We start from the raw sequence: 23,220 nt of genomic DNA, 5'->3' as shown, positions 1-23,220 counted from the left end.
TACTGTGGCTCGGGTCCCAGACCCACACTGTGTTTCTTTCAGTGGTTCTGGGCTCCAGAGTCAGGGTGCTCAGAGATTGGTTGGTTTCACTCATCAGTTGGCCGAGGGCAGAAATGGCTCTGATTTCAGAGCCAAACTGTGTTTCTTTCACTGGTTCTGGGCTCCAGGGGCAGGGTGGTTTTCTTTTCTTTTCTTTTTTCTTTTTCCTTTTTTTCTTTTTCTTTTTTTTTTTTTCCTTTTTTCTTTTTTCTTTTTGAGATAGAATTTCTCTGTGTAGCTCACTCTGTAGACCAGGCTGGCCTCAAACTCAGAGATCTGCCTGTCTCTGCTTCCCTAGTGCACCACCGCTGCCCGGCCACGGTGAATTTCTGTAGCTAGCGCCTTTTCCTTACAGCTATATTATTTGTTTTCACATTAAGAGCCCATCAAGCTGTGTTTGCAGGAAGGAGTTTTGTGACCATACCAATTCCCCTTCCCAGTGAAAAAAATGTTTGGAAGGAGTTGCTATAGACATATATTAAATAATTGAACTTTCTAAAACTTTCCCTGTTTCTTACAAGAAAAGATGGAAACAGTCTCTAACATATCTGAAAGAAAAGTAATGCTGCAATTTAATTATTTTTTCTTTAATTTGTTTATTCTAAGACAGGGTCTCACTATGTAGCCCAGAGTGGCCTTGAACCTACAGCCCAGCTCCTGCCTCTGCCTCCCAAGAGATGAATTACTGCAGGCTTGAGCTACCGTGCTTATTACAATTTTTTTTTTTTTTTGGAAGTAGGCTCAAGCTTTGTAGTGCTTTCATACTACAGAGAAAATAAATATGTACCCAGCACATTAGGATAGCATCAAACAGATATCTGAATTTGTAAACTTTTGAGGATGGCCTGAATATCAGACTTCTAATCAAAAGGACTCTATGCATCCAAACACACACGTCAACACTAAGAATTAAGACTTGCCCCACCATCAATGTCAAGCAGGAGAGGAAGGAGCTGAGGAACAAGAGCACAGTTGATGGTCCAACCCAGAGCACCTACAGTCACCCTTAGCATAGGGGGGCATCACTCTCCAGCAGCAGGAGACCAGCACTTAGTTCCACTGACACAAATGGACAACCCGAGCACAGCTTTAGAGTTGTGCCTTCACTCAGATTGGATTAGGCTGAATTTGAACCACTAACCAACCACTCTCCCATAGTAAACCAGTGTAAAGGTCAGTACTGAGAAAAGGGATGAGAAGAAACAAGTAAAAAAGGAAATCTGTTTTGAAGTTTACAGTTTGCAGTGATGTGAGCCAACAACTGTTTGTCTCAAATCAGGCACACTGCAGCTTGGGAGGCCAGTGTGCACAAAAGACATCATGAAAAACGGATGGGTCAGTAAAGGGAATGAAGATCAAGGACAGCCTTTTCAAGGTTCGATGATCACCCATCTTCAGAGACATCAATACAAATGTTCTTCAACAACAAGACACGTCTAAAGACTCACCTCATGCTTGGAGAAGAGCCGGACACCCTCCAGCTGGTGGAAAACTGGGTAGTGCTGGGAATCAATCTGATCCCGCCTGTACACATCTCCTACCACGAGGAAGGCATTGAGTCCTGCATGCAGCAGGTCCCACTGATGTGCCGACGTGTGTGCTCTCAGCATGTGCACCCGATTCAGGTAGTAGTTGTCCCCCTTCTTCCTGCTGGGGTGGTCCGCTGGGATTAGCAGGCTATCAAAGTTCTGCCAGGTGGTGACTACTGGAGGAAGCTGGTCGTAGACGGAGAAGAGAGGGGTCCTGGGCCGGCCCATGTACTGCTGGTAGAAGTGCTCCTTCACCCTCTCCTTGATCAGCCACAGAGGGTGGTACTTCTGGTTGTGCAGGTTCCTGCCCACCTTGGAAAGGACCTTCTGGGTGAGGTTGGTGTGGTCATCCTGAGGGTAGGATTTTCCCAGCACCTCTACCACACTGCCCGGAGCAGCTTGGGCAACGAACTGGGAAGTAGCTGGCCTTGAGCCCCAGGCCCGATGCTGATGGCATCTGAAGACATGACTGACCTTCCTTAGTAGGTAAATGTGTTCATGGGCAGCTCTTATGAAGGCTGAACAGACCATTATAGAAGCTTCTCACAAATTCTGGAAAAAACACACAGGAAAAGCATAAGTTTCATTCTGTAGACAATAGGAATGTGTCCTTATGTTCTCTCAACAGGTTCACTACTTTCCTAATGACATACCTGTGTCCTTGCCATCACATTCACACCACAGAAAGACAATTCAGAAAATCTATTAACAGGTTTCTGTAATTTGAAAGTTCTTCCCAGAATTCATGTTGAAATTTCACTGACATCTAATAGTATTAAAAAGTGCAACGCATGAGGGCTCTGCCTCCAGAACACAAGAGTGGGATATTAGCACGGGGGTGGGCTTCTCATACAAGGATAAGCTCAAACCCTGTCCTCTCTCTTGTTCCATGAGATAATCTAAGTAAAAAGGTCTGGCTTCACGCCAGTGCCTTGATCTTTAGCCCGAAACTCCAGAGCTGTAAGAAACAAGTTCCCTTTTTTTTTTTATAAATTACTCAATCTGTGGTATTCTGTTATACCAAGAAAAAAAATGACTCTAGCATGGTGGTGCCCATGCACCTGCAGTCAGGAGACAAAGGCAGGTGGATTCCTGTAAGATTGAAGTCATCCTGGTCTAGCATAGCAAGTTCCAGGCAGGTCAAGGCTACATAGTAAGATCCTGTCTCAAAATTTTAACTACTAAATCAAATAAAACAAACAAAACACACTAAGACAAAGCTGTTGTATGCTATTTTGTTTGTGTTCTAACAAAGCTTGCCTGGAGATCGGAGGGCAGAGCTAGTGACTAGTTAACCATAGAGGCCAGGCAGTGGTGGCTCACTCCTTTAATTTCAGCACGTGGGAGAAGGAAACAAGATCAGGAGTCCAAGGCCACCCTGGGCTGTCATGAGAATGAACCAGTCTAAAATAGAAACAGAGCCAGATGATGGTGGCTCACACCTTTGATCCCAGCACTTGGGATCTCATGCCTTCGATCCCAGCACTTGGGAGGCTCACACCTTTAATCCCAGCGCTAGGGAAATGGAAACAGGAATATAAGGAGATGGAGACAGGATCTTAGCCCCCATTAGGACTGAGGGTTTGTAGAGGTAAGAAGTGACTGTGGCTGCTCCTTTGCTCCTCTGATCTTTCAGCTTTCACCCTAATTAATATCTGACTCTAGGTTTTTATTGATAAGACTAATGAGAATTGTGTTTCACAAAGCCTTAGTGTTTACTGCACTAAATCAGAAGAACACTGAAGGTGCTTATAGGACACTAATCTCTAGGTGTCCTTCTCTGTCATTTAAATTATTTGAACTTTAAAAAAAAAGCCTTCATCATGTGGCCTTGTTCAAATTTCTCATGAAGGAGAAAACATTCTATGTGACAACTATCTTTACTTTTACTAAACTGTAACACCAAAGGAATCTTTAGAAGGATCACCTAAAAGTTATTAGAGTCCACAGAGCTGGATTCATTCATTAAAGAAAGTATAGGCTCACATTAAGGCTTCTGATGGGCAATATGAGAAAATAGTAAACACCCACACTTTATCTTTCTGCTATCTACCCTCATAACTACGAAGTCCTGTTTCCCTTTTACAGAGAGTACCTTCTGCCTTCCCAGAATTGTAAAAAAAAAATAAATAAAATAAAAAAATAAATAAATAAAGCCATCAATTACATCTTTGAAAAGCCATTTTGAATAGGATCTTGGGAGATGGCTCAATTGATAAAGTACCAGCCATGCATGTATAAGAGCCCAAGTTTGGACCCCAGTGCCCATGTGAAAAAGGTGGGCACATCAGCAAGCATCTGTAGAGCCAACATTGGGTCAGGCGCTCATGAGCAAGTCAGCCTAGCTGAACAGTTGAGTTCCAAGTTCACTGCAAGACCCTGTCTTGAAAAATAAGGTGGAGAGTATGAGAGGCCCTGTCTCAAAAACAAGGTGAAAATGTCTGCGGAAGACATATAATGTTGACCTCTGGCTTCCATATGTACCCAAATGCATACATGCACACAACCACATGAACACACACATACCAACATATACACATACATACAGATTTTCTAAATAAAGTTACTACTTTAGATGGTTGAGTGTTTCATTCAGTAATATAAAAAATAAAAATATACTTAATGAAACTTAATACTAAGTAACAGATTATGTGAAGAGTAGGCAGAAATCATATTTGTGAATGTTCAATCTTCTCTGCTCTTATTAGTCATGACATTTAATCTAAAACCCTCTGCATCATTCCATCAGTGACTATTCCTCCTCATAAAACACAGCTTCTACTGGAATACATGCACATAGTAGGCCCGACACAAGAGAATTTACTGGAAAGGGGACACAAAGTTGACAGAAGACAGAGGATTGACCTGGATGTGGGGGGAAAAAAGAAAGAAAAGAAAAATGCACAGAATTTAATAAGACTGTAGAATTCCCCAACTAAGAGTCACCTCGGCAGTCATATGGGATAGGACATTGAATTCTCAAGGAAAACGATAAATATCCAGGAATAGATGCCCAAACTCTGTGCCTGATAGTGGAAAGACTGTGATCTACTAACATTGTTTATACTTTACTTCAACAAAAGCAGTTTTGAATTCCCTCAGGGACCATATTAACAAGGGTAACTAGAGATCAAAGTTGAAAGTTCAAAAATAATTTAAGTTCTTAAACTTAAGTCACTCATTTTTTTTTTGAATTTCAAACTTTCATTTGAAATTTTTTGAGATAATTTAAAATATACAACTTGGTTACTTTCTTCAAGATTCATGCATGCAATTGCACCAAGAATGCATAACTCCGTGGTACACAAAAGCTTACCTCACATGGACCTGAGCTGCATAATTGGCAGACTTGAAACTGCAAGTAAGACTAACTTCCTAGAAGCCTCTCCCTAGAGCTATCATGACGGAGAAGCTTTCAGAGATACCCAGGAACAGACTAGATCCACACACATGGTAGTGTTTTGTCAGGGATGCTTCGAGTGGTTTTGGCTGAGCTTCAGCTGAAATCTGTCTTCCCATCTACATTGTTCAGTAACTTGTCCCTGCAGTAGATACGAATTTCAAATTTGCACATGCAGCCTTAAGCATCCCAGCACAAAGCCACACTGATAGGCTGCTAGTTAGCCAGCTCAGAACTCTTGGTAAACACAAGAAAACATTTCTTTCTTCCACAGCATATGCTGTTATACAAACTGCAGGACTGCTTAAAAAAGTGCCTTTATACAGTTATTCATGGTTGCCAACAGTGTTTTACTTTATCAATGTCTTGTTCCACACACGAAAGCCCTTCCAGATCCCCATAGATGAATGCTATCCTAACATCCTATAATGATCTTCTCACGTGTCAAACTTGTCCGTTAAAGCGTACTTTTTTTCATTCTCATTTTGTAACTTTTGGTCCATCTGCTCAGCTCTAGTTTGTGTCCACACTCATTCTCCATACCGAAACAGTAATTCATTCTTTCTATTATCATCTCTTTCCAAGCAGGACAAATGTAGGGATTGCTTTTTGGCTGTTATGAATTGAAAGACTTCCCTCTGCCTCTACCAAAGCTCTCCATAAGAAAAATGTCATCTGAAAACACAGGAGGCCTAAGAAGGCATTCTAAGACAGCACTGTTCTACTGGTGCAGGGTGCTTGCATGTCACCTATCCACAGCACTGGGTAAGAATCCTTCATAACCTCTTGCCAAAAAAGAAATGAAAGCCAGTACATATGCAGTAATTTATGCAAATGTCTCTGCCCACCCAGTAATCAAAATTCAGAACTCTAAGCAATTTAAGTGCTTTTCAAAGGCCCAAGTCTCTTCAATACAGTTCCTTCCCTTGACTTTAGTTTTACCCAAAAAATTTAGGCCAAACATCAGTGCATTGAATAATTAAACAAAATAAAATTCATAACCTTCAATGTTAGAAATGAAATAAATATTTAAATAAATAAACAAAACAATGTGAACCAAGGGCCAAATAGGCCCCTGGCTTGTTTTTATATATAAAACTTCCTAAAACACAGCAAAGGACATTTTTCAGAGTGACATACAAACATCCCCCAAGATGTAAATAACCTGCAACATGATCTGGTCCTTTATGAAAAATATTTGCTAGCCATTACTGTAACTTAACTCACTGAGAAGTTTATTTGCACTGTTAGTAAAAATCTCCTTACTTAAAAATGTATGTAGACTATACAGACACAGAAAGTAGAAAAAGTATAAATGCATGCATTACGTATTGACATTAATACAAAGGACAAAGAGTGGCATCTGAATGAAAGACAATATAATGAACAGCTGGCAACTTCACAGAAGTATTCCTGTGGTTTAGTCCGTAAGTCCTTCTCTTAGGTTCTTTACCATAAAGTAAAAAGATGAAAGAACACGTATCTCACAGATAAAGGATTAATCCAGACCCTGTTCAGAAGGTACTTCACTCATTGCCCGATGAATAAGAAGAGCTCAGCTGAAGTAAAAAGGACCCAGAGACCTCTAGACATCTGTAACAGAAAAAAGCCAGACTGAGAATTGAGAATAGATGGAAATCTTGTTTGTTCAGATGATTTTCTGTATGTTGGCAGGATGCAGAGGGACTACACATGAGCAAATTATAAAAGAACTAGCTATGCTACGATTTCTACAAAACAGTAAGATGTTGGGCAAAACTGAGGTAAGTAGACCTTGGGGCTAGCAAGATGTCTCAACAAGTAAAGGCACTGTTGCCAAACTGGATAACCTGAACTCCATCCCCAGGACCCACAAGATGAAAGGCGTGAACAGACGCCCAAATGTTGTCCTCTGATTTCTATACAGGCATCACAGCACAAACATGACCCACAATGCACACACACGCAAATACACTAAAATCAATAAATGTAAAAAACGAGGGGACGGAGTGCTGGAGAGATAGTTCATCAGCTAAGATTGCTTGCTGCTCTTCCAGAGAACAAGAATTCAGTTCCCACTACTCATGCCAGGCAGCATGTAACAGCCTGGAACTCTAACTCCAGGAAATCTGATATCCTCATCTGATCTCCAAAGTACCCACATACAAGTAGCATGCATTCACCCAGAAAGATACACAAATGAAAATAAAATAAATCTTTAATTTCTCAAAATATAAAACTTGAACACTGCTGGTGAGAAAGTAAATCATGTAGAAACCTAGGAATTCTGTGCACAATCAAAACTGGTTCTTGGGGGGCATAATATCAAGAGGCTAAGGTAGGAGCTTCCCAAGTTAAAGACCCCGGTGATATAAAGCAAGATTGTAATAAACTTGCAAAAAAACTTTGATTATTAAAATTGTATCTTAATACATAAACTAGCTTCTACCACAGTATGTGGATTAGCCTTCAGATAAATAGAAAAAAAAATATTCAGTCTGAAAGGTCCTCCAGAAGTCATTCAGTTCAAAGCTCGGATTCTATAAATTAGGACATGCAGGAAACTAGTCAGGTAATCTAAGTAGATGATTCTGTGGTAGTCTGATAAAAATGTGCCCCATAGGCTCATATATTTGAATGATTAGTCACCAGGGAGTAAAACTCTTTGAAAGGATTAGAAGGATTAGGAGGTGTGGCCTTGTTGGAGGGAATGTCACTAGGGGTGGGCTCTGGAGTATCAAATAGCTCAAACCAGGCAGCCTGTGGATGAGGATGTAGTTCTCAGCTACAGTTCCAGTGCCATGCTGGTCACCATGCTCCTTGCCTTGGTGATAATGAAGTAAATAAGCCTTTGAAACCATAAGCTAACCCCCAATTGAATGCTTTCTTTTATAGGAGTTGCCTTGGTCATGGTGTCCCTTCGTAGCAATAGAACATAGCAATAGTGACTAAGACAATGACTTATCCCAGTAACCCAATCCCCAGGTAAAAGTCTTTCTATTTCACGTTATTATAGTTTCCTTCTTCTGATGTCACTGTTTACTAGCAGAATAATCGTGGTCTTTCATTCTCAGTCAAGAGGATCCTTCAGACCACACCACTGTTAGAATTGAGCAAATTAGGCTGGGCATGGTGGCACACACCTCTAATCCCAGCACTCGGGAGGCAGAGGCAGGCTGATCTTTGTGAGTTTGAGGACAGCCTGATCTACAGAGCGAAATCCAGGAAAGGCACAAAACTACACAGAAAAACCCTGTCTCAAAAAAAAAAAAAAAGGGACCTTGACAGAGGACCCTGCAACAGTACCTGGACCATATAAAACTCTCCATAAATGGCAGCTACAACTGCTAATAGTTAATTTACCTAAGTACATTGGACATCTACTCACTGAATCACCTGATCCAAAACAGGCTAAGACATCAAGGTCAATAGGAAGTCAAGCCTCCACAAAGGGATGCTAACTACCTCCTCCACACAGAGCTTAGGGAAGGTTTTATGACTTCAGGCTTACATTAGGAGAACTTATTAGCATCCTTAATATCATCCTCTCAAGTAGCCACTCTTCCTATCTTTTGAGTGATGTGAGTAGAAAGGGACTGGGCATAATCAGGGAATTTCCATATTTAGAAGGGTGAGGCAGAGGGACTATCAGGAATTCAAGGCAAAGCCATCCTGGGCTGCACAGACACACTGCCACAAAAACACAGGAGGAGGAAGAACCTAAAGCTTCAATTTTATCGCCATTGATTACACCTCAATTTTAAAGGTTGTGTTAGGATGTTGTCCACATTAAGAATACTAGAAACTTTCTTTACCACCACAAATCTAGCACAGTGACTAAAAAATAAAATGGTAATTGATGTAAAGTTTATTGGGGACGTATAATTTAGATTTTAGTTATTTTTTAGTTGTGTGTGTGCATGCATGCACTTGAGCATGAATGCATGAACCAAGGGCAGCCAGAAGAGTGTGTCCGATCCCCTGAAGTTGGAGTTACAGGCAGTTGCGAACCACCCAATGTGTGTGCTAGGAACTGAACTTGGGTTCTCCATTTGAATAGTGCATGCCCTTAACAGCTGAGCCTTTTCTCTAACCCTAATGTGAACTTTATAATGGGTCCACAGTCCTCTCTCCACCTCCTTTATTCCTGTTGGAAAACCTAAGCACTTCACAAACTTACCAGAATAATGGTTTCTCTGAACTACATACAATTGCCTTGCTGAAAAGGATCAGTGGTGAGTAACCACAGTCCACACAAGGTCATCACTATGCAAAATCCATCAGACATATGCTATAATGACAGATGTAATATATAGTCTATATGGTAAAAAATATAAAATTTGACTCTTTTAAAATAAATACATACATTTTACTCTATTAGTCTCCATTTTCACTCAAAAAAGATCACATCAAGAGAGTATGTTTTGCATCCTGCTGACAAGGATGAATAACAAAAATTCTCTAAGCAGGCAGTTTCCTCTATTACCTGTGAGAGAGTTATTGGCACAAGCTTTCTAGAAAGCAATTCAGCACTATCATGAAATTTAATACTATTCACACTCTTTGGCACAGTGATGAAAGCTATCATAAGAAAAACCAAAATTAAGGCAAGAGTTAAAAATGCAGTTTTATTTAATGATATTTATATAGAAAAAAGTTAAAAACAGTATGAATATCCCAAAACAAAGGAATAATTAAGCAACTTGTACAATAACCACACAATAAAATCATGTAGTCATTAAATATAACAAATTTTGGAAAGAATCCTAAAGATGAAACAATATACTAATGTTAATTTAGGTCATATAATTGTGTGTATAAAACCTTACCTATACGAATACATGCTTACTATGTATATACTATGTTCTGCACCTGCATGGCAGAAGAGAGCACCAGATCTCATTATAGATGGTTGTGAGACACCATGTGGTTGTTGGGAATTGAACTCAGGACCTCTGAAAGAGCAGCCTGTGTTCTTAACCTATGAGCTTCTCTCCAGCCCCAACTAGCCAGGCAGTGGTGGCCCATGCCTTTAAGTTCAGTTCTTGGGAGATAGAGGCAGGCGGATCTCTGTGAGTTCCAGGACAGCCTAGTCTACAGAGCAAGTTCCAGGACAGTTAAGCTACACTGAGAAACCCTATCTCAAAAAACCAAACCCCTGCACCTCTACACACACACACACACACACACACACACACACACACACACACACACACACACACACACAAACCAAATACATGGTTGCCTATAATACTATGTGCTAGACATAAAAACCATGGGAAGAATTATGTGAAAAGCTTAATAGCAGTTACCACTGGTTCTTTATTCTATTTTATACTTCTATTAAATTTTTTAAATGTATGTTTATTGTATTTTGAAGTTTATTTTGAAAACATAGCTATTACAAGAAAATTTTCTTTGAAACTGTCCAGTTGTGTTCTAGACACTATATGGCCTGCATTAAAGAAGAGTGTCAGTGCAAATACATCCTTGGCAAGATAACTGCATATGGTGCCCACCTACACCATTACTTCTTATGTGAATAAAAGCAGAATGCTTGTGTAGGAAACTTTATACTTGACCAATTTTCTCTGTTCATCCATAAATCAGCTGTCATAAACACAACAGCAGTTACCCAGTGCCACTTCTTGAGAAGTAAATTTTAGGAAACTGATCCAATTGTAAATACATTTCTTAATGATACTCATAAAAGAAACTTTTAATATGTGTGAAACCTCAGAAGCTATGTGGCATCTTAGTTAAAGAAGAAAACTCTTCTTACTTGTAAGGAAAAGGTTCATTAACAACCTGGATGAAACTAAGGCAGGCCTGTTAGCCCAGAGGTTCCTTATGCAGGGCTGCTGGGGCATGAGAAAGTGGGTCACAGTCAGAATCCAGCAGTTGTTTTATGTTGTTTGTTTGTTTGTTTGTTTGTTGTTATTTTTCAAGACAGTGTTTCTCTGTGTAGTAACTCTGGCTGTCTGGAACTTGCGTTGTAGACCAGGTTGGCCTTGAACTCACAGAGATCCAGTCGTTAACACTGCCTCATTGGGTGGGGCATCAGGAACAGCACAAGCAGCACTGCAAAGGCTGAGTTCTTTCAGAAGGCCTGGGAATGCTAGGAATCAGCAGCAAACCTATCATTTCATTTTGCTTTTCAATCTGTGCAGACCTGTTCCTCAGGAGACTCAGGATTCCTTGCCCACTAGGCTATCTTATAAAGACATTTCACTGTTGAGAGATCAAATACCAAGACATGGCTTTTCACGGTAAGCAGAAAAGTAGGCTGAATGAAGAGCTGCCTAAGATCTACTTTCACCTTCCCACGCCCAGCTTAGCTCACTGAGCTCCTACAGAGCACCAGTGAAATGATATGCAAATATGCACTCCAGCAGCCTATCGCTTCATAGGTAAATAATAAAGCCTAAATAAACATACTCCTTTCAGAAATCTTGATGTAGGTGCTCTGTATCCTCCTCTGTCAACTTTACTTAGGTGTGCCGGCAGCACTGGCATAAGCCTATAGTCAACTCCTATGGGACAATCCTTACTCACCTCCCCATTGACAGTGTATCCTGTATTCCAAGTTGTAGTAAAAACCACTCACTGGACACTTTCAGTTCCTCAAATCCAAACCCTACTAATGCAGCAATCAATCATCTTTCCCTACCAGATATATAATCCATTCCTGTTGGCACTGTTCTCAGCAACCATTGGCAGTGTACAAACACCACAGTTTGCGCATGCTCAGCCAAATCCCCGCAGTGCTGCTGTACTAAGACATCTCACAGGCAGTTTGTGACGACTGTATTCTCTGGGCTGCTGCCAACACACCTTCGCAGGTCCCCTTTTCATGGCTTTCCATTTGCCAACTCCTTCACCATTTTAATACTGCAATTAAGTTTGAAGTCAGAGGGAGAGAGAGAGAGAGAGAGAGAGAGAGAGAGAGAGAGAGAGAGAGAGAGAGAGAGAGAGAGAGAAGGAAACAGCAGAGATTGCTATGATCTATTCCACACAAAAATTCATAACCCAAATCAGTTCAAATTTTGTACTCAAGTAAATTTTGGAAGCAATTTTTCTTCGGGACTTTTCTCAGACCTGAGGATTACAATAAGAGGCCTTGGGCACAGGTTTCCCTGGTCCTGAGTCCACTGCTTGCTGTCAGCCAGGCCCCAATGAGCCCCTTCTCTCAGCTTTAACCTTTTACTCTAACAATGGAGAAAACATGAGGACCTTCTAAACACATGTCCACACTGGGTTTCTGCTGGGAAACCTGTCACAGTCCCAATGCTAAGACAAGACTTCCTGTGGCCCTGTCCCAAGCTACTTTTCTTGCCTCCTCTTGGAATCCTTCCCACAACATGCACAGAGTTTACTACTCTGCACCTATGTACTGAAAAATGAGTCCAGCAGGTTATCTTTCCATAAACACTATTTTCATTAATTCTGATGTTTCAACACAGATGTTAAGAGTAGTATTATAATTTTAATTAATAACAAAAACTAAAATACCTTGAAGTAGTTTCAGCTCATCTTGCCTGTGCTGCCTAGCTCTTGGTCATTTAAGAAGAAGGAACCTCAACTGAGAAAAAGCTCCTAAAACATGATCTGTGGGCCTGCCTCTGGGGCATTTTCTTGATTAATGATTGATGAGAGAAGGCAGGCTGAGTGATCCATGAGGAGCAAACCATGAGGAGGAAACAATGTTCCTGCATGGCTTCTGCATCAGTTCCTGCCCGAACCTCCCTCAATGATGGAGTATGAACTGTAAGATGAAATAATCCCTTTCGTATTCAAGATGCTTTGGTCATGGTGTTCATCTCAGCAAGAGAAACCTAACAAGATCTAGATTATCAATGACATTAACCAAAGGGAAATGTAACTCAATATGACTGCAAAAATAAAACAGATTGATAGCAAGGGCATGTGATGGATTTAGGAAAATCAGTTCTAGAATTCATGTCATTTTTAAAGAAAATAAGATCACATTACAAAATGCTTACTTTTCCTGAACCAAAGAACTTAAAGAAGCCAAACACACAGCTAAAACTTGGTCAAATATGGCAAATGCCAAAAACTTTAAAATGGAGGAGGTGGGGTGGGGGCTGGAGCAATGGCTCAAAGGTTAAGAGCAGTCTGCTCTTTCTGTGGAGCTAGGTTTGATCTCCAGCATCCATATGGTGGCTCACAACCTTCTGTAAATCCAGTTCCATGTTATCTAAGGCCCTCTTCTGGCTTTTGAGGGCACTGCATGCACATGGTACACAGACATACATGCCTGCAAGGCACACATACACACAAAATAATTAATTTTAAAATTAAAGAAGATTAAAATGCAAAGCCCAGGGCCCTAGCTACACTGGCCAGAGGGGCTTCTTTCTGAGAGGAGAGAAAGACCACTTGCCATGAAGTCAGTCTCTAGAGCCAAAGCCACACAATGATAGCCACATCTCAACCTTGGAGTACACCTCAGGGGTTACACAGGAACAGTTTTGTGCAATGTACCAAGATCACCAAGAAGCCAGTTTCAATGTTCTCAGGAACATAATTTGCTGCATCTATACATCGACTAATTGAGCACCAAAAAAACCTCATCTTCTATGGGCATCACTGAAAACAAAACGAATGTTTAAATTGGAAATAATCACACAGTACATCAAATGATCCAGTCAGTAATCACTTGTGAACATGGATTTTGCTCCATAAAAAAGTAACAAGTTTGGAGCAGAAATAATTCATTTTATTATTTCTGTGAGGTGGTAAAGCGCACAAAGTACCTGTACCAAGAAAGCATTTCTTCAAAATTAATGACTGCAAAAACGAATTAACAACTCCCATTCCACAGTGCTCACAGAACTGTTTCCATGAGCTCAACACGAAACAAGTTGTTCAGCAGGATCATTCACATTCTATATGATCAACAGATGTGTACTTTGAAACTATCATGAACTGCTTAGGAGGACATAGCAATACATGTAAGGTTGTATGGACAGCAGCCCCCCTACACACACACCTTCTCCTTACATTGTCTATTTAGACAGGTATTTTTTCACAGAATCTGGTCCAGCTGAGTCCTAAAAATGGTTGCAGGCCCTAACAGTGACCTTGCTTCTATCCCGGGTACTTCAACATCCTTGACAAGCATCTAGTGAATGAATTCTTCTGTAATAACTCATCACCATGTGTTTTCTTGATTGACTCCAGAGCATATATGAGACAATGGAGAAGCTCTCAGGGAAGGCAACTGCAGGTCCCATACATGTGAGGGTCTCCAACTGTTAAACACCAGCTGCCCCTTACCACATATCATTGCTCCTGGCTTGCATGCATAAATGTAAGTAATTTTTAGCTCAAATGGTGATTTATTTACCTATCATTGGCTTCAAGGTATATTTAAAGGCAGGATTTATAACCATCAGCAAGAAACTGACACTGGGCAATGCCGCCTGAGGCACATGGCTTCCACTGGTTGGCAAAGGCCCATTACAATATTAATGAGAATGCCATTTGTCAAGACAATTATGAATGAATTTGACAGCTACAGAAAGCAGATAGCCCCATGAAAGACAGGACCAGGGCATATGGATCAAAAGCCTGAGAAATCCCTTGACACTTCTGTCTTTTGTACTTGTGGCCTTTTGTGTAGATAATGTCTTATTAAAACACTAAGTCTGAGGGAGGAAAAGTAGGGGAGAAGCAAGTATTAACACAACTATTATCTGTGTGCATAATCCCCTATGCCCATTCAGAAAAATCTTTTCATCAGTATAACTCAGTTGAAAAGTGACTACGAATATCAGTCTTTGATAATAAATGCCATGTTTTCAATAATGAGAATTCTGAAAGTGTTTTTCAAACTGGGAATATCTTTATTTACTCAAAAATAAAAGAGCACTCATGAGAAAACTATCACGTGATGGAAACAAAAACACAAGGACAATATCACTTTGAAAGGTTTTTTTCCATCCTTAAACACAAGTTCCAAGAGGAATCAATTTGGTATCTTAAGCCAAAAGGTTAAGATACTCAATTAAATGAATGCATGAAGGATTGACTGCAGACCATTGATTCTACAAATTAATTTGAATGCTGGTTAATAAGTGACACAAGATATCACCGTATTTGGAAGTGATGTGACTCTCAATCACTTTTTCACTATTTTTAACTTTTCAAAGTGTCATGTAAAATTAAGTTCATGTTATCAGTATCTATTAATATGAGTGCTTTCCTAAATATGCCAGAGGAAAACTCATCATGTACAAGGTACACAACACACACACACACACACACACACACACACACACACACACACACACACACACGCACGTACACCAGTATATACAAATAGCAAAACAAAAATATTTCATGTTCTTACTATCTCAAAAAACCCAAGTGAAATAGCAAACTGATGGGTAATTTCAACATTTATCAGCTTCTTTCTTACCTTATTTGCTACAAAAAAAATTTTTTAACTGGACTATAGTTCTATATAGTCCATATTTGGGAAGAAACATTGCAATTATCCACAAACTCTAGCATTTAAAAAAGTTTCATAATAATTTTAGTAATGTATATATACATAACAATTTTAAATTTTTAAATGTTCAGCTAATGAAAGAGAAGATTTTCACCCAGAAATCATTTAGCAAGCAGAATGGTAATGGCAAATAAAATTAAAAATTGTTTCAAGTAAGCTCATTAATTTCATATTAAAAAACTATTTTAAGAAATTAGAAATATTACTGCTATGCAGAAAAATAAGCTCTGGGTTAAATTTTTTCTCCTAACTATTCTAAATAAGCTGGTTTTTAATCTACAATTCTCCAAATAAGTTCACTGCATATAAAATCCTGGGATGCTGGCTCTGGTAGAGAAGAGAGTAAGCTACAGCGCATGGGCACATCTAGTCCCACAGCCCAGGACTGGTGAGCAGAGGCCAACAGGCTCCAGTGTACCTTCATACAACTGCAACTGCAGCACCCCCTCAAAGCCTCCACAGCTCAGTTCTTCCTCCTTCAAACTTGCAAACAACACAAAGTCCCACCTACAGACAAGAGAATGCGACAGTGAAGCACCCGGTCATGATTCGTCCAGGCTGCAGCCCACCATGCAATGCCCACTGCCTGGCCTCACCAACAAACACCACCTAGCATGTTTTCTTCGATATGCTCTCTATATGATTTCTTCCAAAATTGAAGCCATCTTCCCATTAACATGATTCAAAACGCTATTAATGTTTTATCTGCATTAAAAACTGTCTTAACTGGATGTATGCACCTATAATTCCAGCACTCAGAAACTGAAGTAGAAAATTTGAGTTCCAGACCAGCCTGAGTTACACAGCAAGAACGTGTCAAAAATAATAAAATAACAATAATGAGGAGGAAGAGGGGGAGGTGGTGGGTACTGAGCTATCTCATTTTTGTTATAGGTATGTTTCTTCTACGCACGTCAACCATGGCTCATGAAAATACTATATCAGTTAAGACTAGTCTGGTCTGTCAGATCTTAAGGCACTTGAGGACAAGGTAAAAACTTTGTTATTAAAAAGGGAAGTTTTTTCCAAGTAAAAGGAGCAACTCCGTCATGAACATCTAAGATGATAAATTTCGAAATTACTGTTTAGTCAAGAACCCATAACATCCACTCACCTCACAATGACTTTTATGTGTTACCATCTACTATCCATAGCAGATCTCAAGAGACAGTAGTGAGAAAAGCCAATGTACAGTCAGCATAGAAAGTCAACTGCAAGCATAGACTCAAACATCACTTTTAAATTATTAATTCAAAGATCATTACAATGCACACAGTACATTATAAGCCTAAGCATAGTAGAAAGACAGCAGCAGCCTCGGCCATCCCCATAAATTCTCTTCTCCACCTAAAAATCATCTTATATTTCTCTACAACCTCACTGGTTTTTTTAAGGACAACTAATTCATGAAGGTGTTTAAATTAATAATATACAGAAGATACTCATGATAGTTAATATTATCCTACAAAGCCCCTGTGATTACAGACTTAGCAAATAAAGAAGCAGTGTGCACATAGAGGAAATACAGGGTTGATTTCCCAGAAGCTCCCAGTCATATCATTGCCACCTGATCAATACATGACCTTGTTCTATGTGTTTCTGTTTAAACGTACTTTATATGGTTAATATATTACATTACAAGTGATTTCATGGCCAATACCTAAATGAAGCTTCTAACATGTGTGATTTCTCAGATGTATCTTCCAAACTTCCTACACTCAGGTTCTAGAAGAAACTCCAGCACAATGGTTGGCAGTCACTGTAAAAAGTAAAATCAATAATAAAAACCATTATCTGCTGTGAGATGTCATTCTGTATGCTGTGAATGTGTGCTGCTCTCATTGGTTGATAATAAAGTAGTTTTGGCCAATGGTGAAGCAAGATAAGGTTAGACGGTACAATAAAACTGAAGAGAAAGATGAAGGGCGGGAGTTGAGGAGACGTCAGCCAGCCAGCCAGCCACTGAGGAAGCAAGATGTATAGAAAATGAGGTAACAAGCCACAAACCACATGGCAAAACAAAGAAATATGAGTAAATTTAAATGTGAGAGCTAGCTGGTAATAAGCCTGAGCCATTAGCCAAGCATTTATAATTAATATAAGTCTCTGAATGGTTATTCGAGAACTTGTGGGTGAGAAAGAACCATTGTTTACAATTACCAGTGTCCAAAATATCATACCAAACAGACCAAGAAAAGGTTCCTTATTTCAGCATGAAAGCTGACATGTGAAGGCAGAACACTGCCTAGGACAACCTTGGCAGCAGTGTGTATGCATATCAGCTTACCCTCATTGCCTCTGCTCCACCTGTCGGACAGTCAGTGCAGTATCTCAAGTCCTGATTTCAGGTACAATTCTGAAGAGTGAGCAAATACAGATACAGAAGACTTGCATGATGCATACTGAGTGTGGACCAAGACACTGTTCATAGTAGATGCCTCACAGGAAAGGAAACAGGTGGCTAGGCAAATTGGGAGAGAAACTTGTGTTTTACTCTAAGCCCTTTTGTCCTTTGAGTTTTGCAGAGAGATGGAGGAAGAGGAAGAGAGGGAGAATGCTCACATGGATGAAGTTTATGATGATATGTGTATATAAGAAAACAGTATTAAACACACTTTAAAAATTTACAAAAATAAATTTTAGCTTTGGGTTTATATGTTAAAAAGGAGACAAAGAAAGAAAAAGTGAAAAGGAAATTGAAATAAAAATTGAAAGAACCATCTATTTTTTCTACATTGAGGCAACTGTAAACAAACTCAGGTGAGGAAACAGCACATAAAAATGACTTAGCAATGCCGGGCGGTGGTGGTGCATGCCTTTAATCCCAGCACTCGGGAGGCAGAGCCAGGCGGATCTCTGTGAGTTCGAGGCCAGCATGGGCTACCAAGTGAGTTCCAGGAAAGGCACAAAGCTACGCAGAGAAACCCTGTCTCGAAAAAAAAAAAAAGACTTAGAAGCAAATAATACTAACATCTTAAGTTCTTAGTTGCCACCAAAAGTGGAGGCCACAGAGAACAGGACACACACAGAAAATATTATCAATGAATTGCATCAGAAAAATCACTTTACATTACAGCTATGCTCCCCCAGGAAATTTAAATATAATACTTTGTACAACACTTAATAAGTTATTCTGTGTAGAGCAGTACCTGTTCCAAGACCACCACCACCACCAGCAGCAGCAGCAGTAGCAGCAGCAGCTGTAAGCATGGTTTCACTCATGTTCCTAAACAGATACTGAGAGAGTGGGCAGTCACTACTCTAAAAACCCTCAGGATAGATTCTGAGGTCAATTAAAATTTAGGTTTCATGAAAATAGAAACTATAAGCTATTAGAAACTATAAGCTTTTCCTATTGACAATGATTGATCGTTAAAAAGACCTAAGGCTATTTTGTGCAATCACATAAGAGTCATAGATTGTATATGCTGTCTCAGTCTCTTTATGTAATTAACGTAAAAGAGAAAACAATCTTGGGTGAAAAAAGTACACCAATACACTCCTCTGGCAAGCACTGGTAATGAGTAACTGGAAAGGGCCAGAAGGCATTTCTTAACATTGGCAATGATGGCCGGGCGGTGGTGGTGTATGCCTTTAATGCCAGGACTCAGGAGGCAGAGGCAGGTGGATCTCTGTGAGTTCAAGGCCAGCCTGGTCTACAGAGTGAGTTCCAGGACAGGCTCCAAAGCTACACAGAGAAACCCTGTCTCGAAAAACAAAAAACAAAAACCAAACCAAAAAAAAAAAAAAAACTGACAATGATGTTTAATATCTTGATAGATTTGAATTTTACAGGTACAAATATTTGTCACAAAGTGATGGATGATATACCAATTACCTGTGTATTTCATTGTATGTAGATTTTGTGAGAGTGAATCATAGTCATATATGAATATGAGCTCCAGTTAGGTAGTTGTCTGCATTTAAGAGGAAGTCAGTGACTCATTCTGAAAATCCCCCTCAGGAAAAGAAAGATGGATATATAGATGGAGAGGGGAAAAGTGGATGGATCGCAAAGTATGTATAACACCATGTTTACTGGAGAATGCAGGTGGGGCTTTATGGAAATGACCAGGAGGATGTTTCAGCCCAGTCTGTACACTTGAAGCCCTTCAATAAAATAGGAACAGGATAAATAGTAGGTAGTGGGTTGTAGCAAAAGTACCATGGTGTATTCAAGTGTACACCTATATGCCTGGATTGAAAATCCTAGAACACTGTGACAGTAGCTCAGGCAGTGAAGAGTGACAGGAAAATGACAACATAGAAGATTTACTTCAGAAACTTCCATCTCACAAAAAGACAGGTAGAGGCTACAATGGCAATAATTAGGAATTTCCTACACACATGTACCATGGGCCTCGGTAAGGAACAACATCACACCTCCTCTGTTTTCAGGACTCCATGAATAACACACATAGAGCTAGAAGAAAGTTTTTACTATGCAGCCCAGGCTGGCCTCAAACTCAGAATTAGCTTTCCTTCTCAGGCTCCTAGTGTGCATTACAGGTGTAAAATACCAAGTGTCCCCAACACTACCCAACAGCTGGCTTCATATCTTGACTTCACAGATGGCTGACTTTCCAGGACATCAGAATTAGGGTGCATGGGAGCTGAAGGCACTGCTGGTCTAGAGCCCACAGTTTCACACCACTAAGCAAGAAAGCCATTTCCAGCACCCCAAGGTGTCTTTTAATGAGATATTTCCAGTTATTTTAGTGACAAAGCATTTCAGGGGGGAAAAAAAGTCTCTATTCTCTATGACAAAATGCTTCAAAACCAGAAAGTCCGTTTTCTTTTTAACTGCCTATGAAAGATTACAGGCTTATTTTCTGACTTTGACACTTATTTGAAATTCAGATTCTTTAGTATAACCTAATATGAGCTGTGGAGATAATTAATATCATGTTAAAATCTCAGGATAAAGTAAGAGAACAAAGAAAGGGAACATTCTTAAAGTTCAAGCCTCTTTCCTATGCCACATCACAGGATTGAACTGTCTGCTGCTCTCAGACACACAATCCAAACACTGAGCTGAAATTCGTCCTCTGTACATCCCCACAGCCCTATTCTGCAGGGGAACGACATGGCCTCATTGTGTGTGTGTGTGTGTGTGTGTGTGTGTGTGTGTGTGTGTGTGTGTGTGTGTGTGTGTGAAGGAATGGGTAGAAAGGCCCCACTTCCAGGAGCTCCAGCTTCAGTTACCTTTCTCTGTAATCAAAATGTTTCTTTCTTTTTTTTTGGGGGGGGGGGGCGAGTTTCGAGACAGGGTTTCTCTGCATAGCTTTGGTGCCTGTCCTGGAACTCACTCTGTAGTCCAGCCCAGCTTGGAACTCACAGAGATCCTCCTTCCTCTCCTGCACGCTGAGAATAAAGGCGTGTGCCACCACCATCCGGCTCAAAATGCTTCTCTAATTTAATTTACTGAGGTAATATCCACACAAACACACTCTGCTGAGTCAAGGTGTGTTGCTGGAACAAACACCTGCAGTTCAACAGGTTATTTGATTCACAATCCTAGAGGCTCAAGGTCAGAACCTGAAGACAATCTTCTCATTGAGAAGTCCTGAGGTGACACAAGCTGTCACACAACAGTAGTACATGTCTCTACTGAACCTGCTTCTTATAAACCACTGGGATTAATAATTGGATTACACCTTGATGACCTTGTCTAACCCCAATCTTGTTACAAAAGCCTCACCTCTAAACACCAGAGAATAGAAGTTCCGCCTTCCTACTACTTTACAATAGAGACTCAAGCTGCACCTAATCCCAAGGCCCATCGGCCAATGAGCCTCACAGTCTATGCAGGCCTAGCAGTCCTTGATATACTTCAGTATCAGAAGAGTAGCCTGCAATGAGATTGTTCCCCTCTACAGCAAAGAATCAAGAGCACAAAAGGCAGTTATTTCCTTACAGTCACCTCCAGCTGAATCACTAACCATGCAATTCATATATATCATCCTAATTCAAGACCACTACTATTTTCTGCTGTGGGTTAGTCTGTATGTCAAATTGTTCTGATTGGTCAATAAATAAAACACTGATTGGCCAGTGGCCAGGCAGGAAGTATAGGTGGGACTAACAGAGAGGAGAATTGAGAGAATTCTGGGAAGTGAAAGGTAGAGGAGGGAGACATGTGGCAAGGTATAGATTTATAGATTTATAGAATGGATTAACTTAAGATGTAAGAACTAGATAGCTAGAAGCCTAAGCCATTAGGCCAAACACTTTAACTAATATAAGCGTCTGTGTGCTTATTTTAAGTGTGCTGTCAGACTGCCGGGGCTTGGTGGGACTTGGAGAGAAAACTCCAGCTACAAATGGCACCCAACGTGGGGCAAGAGTTTCCACCTAAAACCTGAGAAAAAAGATTGTAAAACGGAGCTAAAAACAGTTCCTAGTTTTTTCTCACAAGTTAGTGGCAGCCTGCATGTTTGAGCTACTATGGCGGGTTCCTGGCGTGTGTGCTTGACCTGCAGTATGGCGGGAATGAGGCCTCTGCAACTGGCACATTAAGCTGCATCGTAGATTTAGCCTTCGCTAGTACAAAACAAAAAAAGAGGTTTCTAGGCTACACGCTGCTTTGATAGAAGCATAGACCTACTATTTCTTAGAGTTGGCTCCCAGAGTTGGCAGAAAACATACCACTACCATGTTGGGAAGCTGAAGTGGGTGGAGCCAGCAGCCACAACACCATTACAGTCTTAGAATGCTGCAGTTTAAAGCAATAGGCTCACGGTAATATAAAAAATAAGCCACGTAAAGATGGCTACCACACAGAGAATCTGGATTATGTTCTCTTTGATACTCGTAACTGAAGAAAAACATTTGATTGTAAAAGCTGTTGAGTTATGCCAAAATGTATATTTTAAAGGTACCTTGACTTCAAAATTTGGATGCAAGGATATGTTGCTTTGGAAAAGAGGCTCTGTTCTGTTTCCACAGAAAGCCAGAGGCTATGGATTTCATCCAGATTAAGATACATCAGGTTTGACCAGGCAAGACCCCCTGAAAGGTCTCCGATGACACCAAGGCCCAGATGATCCAACATACAGAACCCTTTCAAGGCAACCGGCTCAGACGATACACCCTCACGGACTACTCCATAATCCTAAAATTTTCTTTGTGTCCCCGTAAAATACAGCGCCCCCGTCCAGCAGGAAGTAGTAAGAGAAGCTATGCCCAAATTCCCAAATATACCAAGCTGGCTTTGGAGATGTATAAAAGTTAAAACCTTACTCTTTAAAAAAAAGGGGGGGGGGAGAGCTGTGGGATGGTCTGTATGTAAAATTGTTCTGATTGGTCAATAAATAAAACACTGATTGGCCAGTGGCCAGGCAGGAAGTATAGGCGGGACTAACAGAGAGGACAATTGAGAGAATTCTAGGAAGTGGAAGGTGGAGGATGGAGAGACTGCCAGCCGCCACCATGACAAGCAGCATGTGAAGATGCCAGTAAGCCACGACCCACATGGCAAGGTATAGATTTATAGAATGGATTAATTTAAGATGTAAGAACTAGGTAGCTGGAAGCCTGAGCCATTAGGCCAGTTTAACTAATATAAACGTCTGTGTGTTTATTATAAGTGGGCTGTCAGACTGTCGGGGCTTGTTGGGACTCAGAGAGAAAACTGCAGCTACTATTTTCTAGAAGCTGAACAAGGTAGCTCACACTTGCAATAATAGCACTCAGGAAGTTGAGGCAAGAAGAGTGCCATGAGTTCAAGGCTAGCT

At 40.4% G+C, this 23,220-nt stretch overlaps 1 protein-coding gene and 1 long non-coding RNA gene across 10 annotated transcripts in view; one reads left to right on the top strand and one right to left on the bottom strand.

The window, feature by feature from the left end:
- Window positions 1–23,220, bottom strand: part of Fars2 (phenylalanyl-tRNA synthetase 2, mitochondrial) — a 448,933-nt gene that overhangs the window by 348,901 nt on the left and 76,812 nt on the right. For 6 of the 9 annotated variants that reach the window (XM_076573181.1, XM_076573185.1, XM_015990774.3 and 3 more), the window contains one exon: window positions 1,488–2,120. In XM_076573181.1, the coding sequence (XP_076429296.1) occupies window positions 1,488–2,099 (612 nt within the window). In that variant the 5' untranslated portion in view covers window positions 2,100–2,120. Of the gene's footprint in view, window positions 1–1,487; window positions 2,121–15,902; window positions 15,992–17,144; window positions 17,244–17,771; window positions 17,841–23,220 lie in introns of all 9 variants that reach the window. The other 3 variants (XM_076573178.1, XM_076573182.1, XM_076573179.1) reach the window with 2 other exon arrangements.
- Window positions 1–23,220, top strand: part of LOC143273462 (uncharacterized) — a 56,623-nt gene that overhangs the window by 6,387 nt on the left and 27,016 nt on the right. The window lies entirely within an intron of this gene.

This window comes from Peromyscus maniculatus, chromosome 5 (genome assembly GCF_049852395.1).
Source record: "Peromyscus maniculatus bairdii isolate BWxNUB_F1_BW_parent chromosome 5, HU_Pman_BW_mat_3.1, whole genome shotgun sequence".
NCBI lineage: Eukaryota > Metazoa > Chordata > Mammalia > Rodentia > Cricetidae > Peromyscus > Peromyscus maniculatus.
This window is presented reverse-complemented; position numbering and strand designations above follow the sequence as displayed.